We start from the raw sequence: 4780 nt of genomic DNA, 5'->3' as shown, positions 1-4780 counted from the left end.
ACAGTCCCTCAACACCCAGAGCCTTCAGCATTTCTGGGCGGATCTCATCCACCCCCGGGGCTTTGCCACTGTGAAGTTGTTTGACGACCTCAGTGACCTCCCCCCGGGAGATTGGTGTCGATCCCCCGTCATACTCCAGCTCTGCCTCTAACATAGAGGGCGGAGTTGTCGGGTTCAGGAGTTCCTCAAAGTGCTCCTTCCAACGCCCTAACACTCCATCAGTTGAGGTCAACAACGTCCCATCCTTACTGTACACAGCTTGGATGGTTCCCTGCTTATCCCTCCTGAGGTGTCGGACAGTTTTCCAGAACAACTTTGGTGCCGCCCGAAAGTCTTTAATATTAAAAAATAATAATCTTCCCGGGGGAGCATGTCCCCGGACCCCCCTAGAGGAGGTTAGGTCCACCCCCCACTTAAATCATGTTCACATGGATAGGACAGGGTTTCCGTTAGCCGGTAATTAGCTGGTAAAATTTAATAAAAACCGATAAATTCAAAACCTGCCAGTCAAAATGTCCGATGCTCCGATCGATTGGCCACCGATCATTATCGGCCCATATTCACTCTTAATAGTTTGATCTGTGTTCTCTATAAAGGCCGATCAGGAGAGCTGGATCTGATCGATATGGACATAAACGCGAGTGAAGTGTAACCGGACGCGAGAGAGAGATCAGATCAGCTGCTGCATAATCACCTGAAGCCCCGCCCACTGTTTAGCGCGCTGCATGAGAAACTGACGGGCTGTCAGGAGAGAGAGGGAGGGAGAGAGGAAAAGAGAGGATGCGTTTCTCCCGTGTTATTATTCAAAGTTAATTTAAACGTTTGAATAATTTACTTCATCTACTACAAGTAGTTTCTTTGAATGTAATAGTTTGTTGTTTGTGGAATCGTTTATTGAAATCCCACCAAATTATGTGTGACATATTCCAGATCCCAGCATCTGCATGCAAACGCACAATGGCGCACACAGCTGCAAGCTCAGACAGCAATGACAGTTTAATTTTGAACGTGTCTGAGAGCTCATATGAGGCTGAAGGATCGGAAAGTGATAGTCATGACATCGTAGACGATATTGCCTATATGCCGTACAGATTCTAACCATATTCCTCTGAGTCTGAATCGGATGAAACGAACTCCGAGTCGTAATACGAGAGATAATACGGTCATGTAGCCAGTGGCGGAACGGGAGGGGGGCGCCAGCTAAAATCTTGCCAGGGGCATAAAATTGGTCAGGGGCTGCCTAGGGGTGGAGGCTTGGTGTAATCACCAAGTGGGAATGGGAGGTGTATTGAGTTAGTTGCAATCTGCAAACTCCATGCCATTAATTGGACCTTCAATGCTAGAACATCAAAAACAGCAAAAACTTTAGACCAAAATCAGAACTCAAGAGTGCAAAACACTTTTAAATTAGCCATCCAATTTTACCCTACTTACTCTTCTATGGAGCAAACTCAAAACAAAGTTTAAGGGTGTTCTGCAGTCAGTAGTAAATACAAATGAACCTCTTGAATTAACTGCGTCATTGTTTGTAACCAATGACTTAGCACACTTAACTTAGCAGACAGGCTATTGAAACTAGCTAGCACTAAAAGGCATCTGTTTAGCTTTCCAGTCAGGGCCGTCCCTGGTCAACATGAGACCCCACTCACAGTTATATGATGAGGCCCTCTGTTTCACGAGCGTCGACGGGGGACGGGGTTCTAGTGGAGCCTCGCAGCGGCAAAACCGTGCCGCGCAACAATAATTGCGCGGCATAAGCGCATAGTGCGCCGCATTTTCGGCTCAGTTGAGGCACCCTCTGCAAGATGAGGCACCCTCTGCAAGATGAGGCTCCCTCCGCAAGATGACGCTCCCTCCGCAAGGTGAGGCCCCCTCCGCAAGGTGAGGCCCCACGCAGTCTGCATGATCGGCCTGTAGGGACGGACGGCCCTGTTTCCAGTCACATAAGCTAGCCAGATTTGTGGACGTTTGTACATAGGATTTCATCAAATGTATATCTTCTGATAGCCAGCCAAGCAGATGGGTCGATTGGATGGCTAGCTAGCTAATAAGCATGACCAAAACACAAAGTCTGACAGCTCTTTGATAAAATGATTCACTAGTTAAAAACGGTTAACCTTTTTTGATAACTATTTAGCTGAACAAAGCTGAGTATTTGAATATCTACAGCTAACAGTATAACTCAGAATACATCACCCATTGAGCATTGTTGAAAGAGACAGTGAGAGCAACAATCAGTCAGCAAACAGCAAGGACATCAATGGTTAAACTTGGAAAGCTATATGTTAAATATAAACTCATATCCACTTCAGATGTGCTGCTGAGTTGCAGTCAATGATTAAACAATTCTGACTGAGAGTCGTCGGAGGAGGGATGGGGTGTGTGAGCTAATATTTGGATATATATTGATTGTCATTTGTACAGGCCATGTCCTCTGAAGATGATTAATGTCTTTTTCTTATTCATCCTTCGGTCCACAGTCTCTGTGTTTAACCCACAGGCTTCAGGGGACACATCATTGGAATCAAGTTGAACCGCCCCAGCCCCAGTAAAAACCAGAGGTTTATGTGAAATAGATCTTTTTTTGAAATAATGGTTTTAGTGTGCAATTATAGGTTTTAATTTTGTATTTGTGTTAATTTAAATAAATCAAACTCCCAAAAACGTATACAGCTTGTATTAACATTGGAATTTACTGTGTAAGCGGCCGCGGGGGGGAGAGCTCTCTCCTGAAAGACTGAGAGGCTCTGATAACCTCAGCTCAGTGAGGTAAAGGCACATCTTTATATGATCATTATAGTTATAAAAAAATAAGAGAGTAGATTGTCATATATTCTCTTATAGTATAAAATACTATATGACAGTAAAAAAAATGTTATTAATAAACAAGAATACAGTTTAAAAGGGGGGTGATTTGTAAAATATCCATAAAGAAAAAGTAAATCTCCTTACAGTTCTGTTTCATATGGGTGTTGAGAGATGTATCCATAGATCTCTTAAAGAGCCTGTGACACAGATTTCCCCCATCATCCAAACCCATTAATTTTAGTAAATATTGTCCCCTTGAAACCGTTACTGAACTGATTTGGGATATTTGTACTTTGATAACCATTAATCTCCCCTTCAATGTTGACCATATTCTGGATCTTCTCGGGGATTCTTCAAATGCCGCCAAATTATGTGTGACGTATTCCAAATCCCAGCATCTGCATGCAAAACGCACAATGGCGCACACAGCTGCAAGCTCAGACAGCAATGACAGTTTAATTTTGAACGTGTCTGAGAGCTCATATGAGGCTGAAGGATCGGAAAGTGATAGTCATGACATCGTAGACGATATTGGCTATATGCCCTACAGATTCTAACCATATGCCTCTGAGTCTGAATCAGATGAAACGAACTCCGAGTTGTAATACGAGAGATAATACGGTCATGTAGCCAGTGGCGGACTGGGAGGGGGGCGCCAGCTAAAATCTTGCCTAGGGCAGCAAATTGGTCAGGGCCGGCCCTGCCAGGGTCCAAGGGTCCTCCAAACATTTAATTTCCTGCATACTTATGAATTTGTATTCATTAATTTATGGTGGAAATGTCTTTATTTATACAATGGTAAACACATAATTCAGGCACTAGATGAAAATATAAAATTGATAAGGCTTTAAGGCATACTATATTTGCTTTTCAATATTTATTCTCTACACCTGCAGGCATGATTAACTCTTTTCTCCTCTTTTATGTAATTAGTTTCAGGAAGTAACTTTTACCAATGTGCATATGGCATTCATTCGTGTCAATTAAAAATAAATGCATTTTACTTCATTTATATACCCAGAGTCAGAGGAAAGACACCTGGAGACTGTGTATGACTCATATTTGTTTTTGTAAAAGGTGTTGTGGTGTGTTTTCCTGTCTGTCTTTTTCCTCTGTCTGTAACAGGGGGGCATGAAAGCTGTGATCTGGACTGATGTGTTCCAGATTATTGTCATGTTGGCTGGCTTTGTAGCCATTTTCATCCATGGCACAGTTCTGGTTGGTGGTCCTTCACTGGTGCTGGAGATCGCTAAAAATGGATCCCGCATGAATTTTGATGAGTAAAAACATTTATATTTATTTTCTATTTTATAACAGATATGTGCCACAAATAGGATGCTTACACCATTAAACCTTATTATAATAATAGGACCTTTTTTTTCAGTAGTCTCAACTACCTTTACATTATGATGCATCAATTTAATATTTCTTCTGGCTGATAGAAAAAAAAAGGAAGAAATCATACTTGATACCACTTTGTTCCATCCATATTCAGTTTCTTGACCTGACCAAAAACGATCTCATGTTCTATCAGTTTCAGCATTGATCCGCGACAGCGCTATTCCTTTTGGAGCCTGTCTGTGGGGGGTGCAATGGTTTGGCTGTCCATGTACGGGGTGAACCAAGCTCAAGTCCAGCGCTACATCTCCTGCAGATCAGAAAAAGATGCCCAGTGGTGAGTTAGGACCTATCTATCATTCAGATAAAGAACTATGTACTGTTCATGATTGAACTTTGAGTTTAGAAATAAAGAAAAACAGCAATGTAGAATCTGTAAAGTCCACATCAAACATTCGCACCAGCCTCAGTTTTACTTTTGTTTAGTGTTGAGTGTTACAATAGAAAAAGTTAAAGTAACGTGCCTGCTTTGTCAACATGTTATCAATGTCATTGTGAGCATGTTAGCTGTAAATTAAATCTTATTGACAAGATTACTTTAAACTTTAGGTTACAGGAGAACAGATACTGGACT

At 42.1% G+C, this 4780-nt stretch overlaps 1 protein-coding gene across 1 annotated transcript in view; it reads left to right on the top strand.

Annotated features, from left to right (window-relative positions):
- The window catches only part of LOC104958014 (sodium/iodide cotransporter-like), a 10874-nt gene extending 6364 nt beyond the window's left edge, over positions 1-4510 (top strand). Inside the window, exons 5-6 of the mRNA XM_010785709.1 lie at positions 3934-4088; positions 4343-4510. Of these exons, the coding sequence (XP_010784011.1) occupies positions 3934-4088; positions 4343-4487 (300 nt within the window). The 3' untranslated portion in view covers positions 4488-4510. The remainder of the gene's footprint in view (positions 1-3933; positions 4089-4342) is intronic.
- The last annotated feature ends 270 nt before the right edge of the window (positions 4511-4780 follow it).

This window comes from Notothenia coriiceps, unplaced genomic scaffold (assembly GCF_000735185.1).
Source record: "Notothenia coriiceps isolate Sejong01 unplaced genomic scaffold, NC01 NC01_scaffold00028142, whole genome shotgun sequence".
Lineage (NCBI taxonomy): Eukaryota > Metazoa > Chordata > Actinopteri > Perciformes > Nototheniidae > Notothenia > Notothenia coriiceps.
Note: the sequence above shows the minus strand (reverse complement) of the source record. Positions and strands in the feature narration are given on the sequence as shown.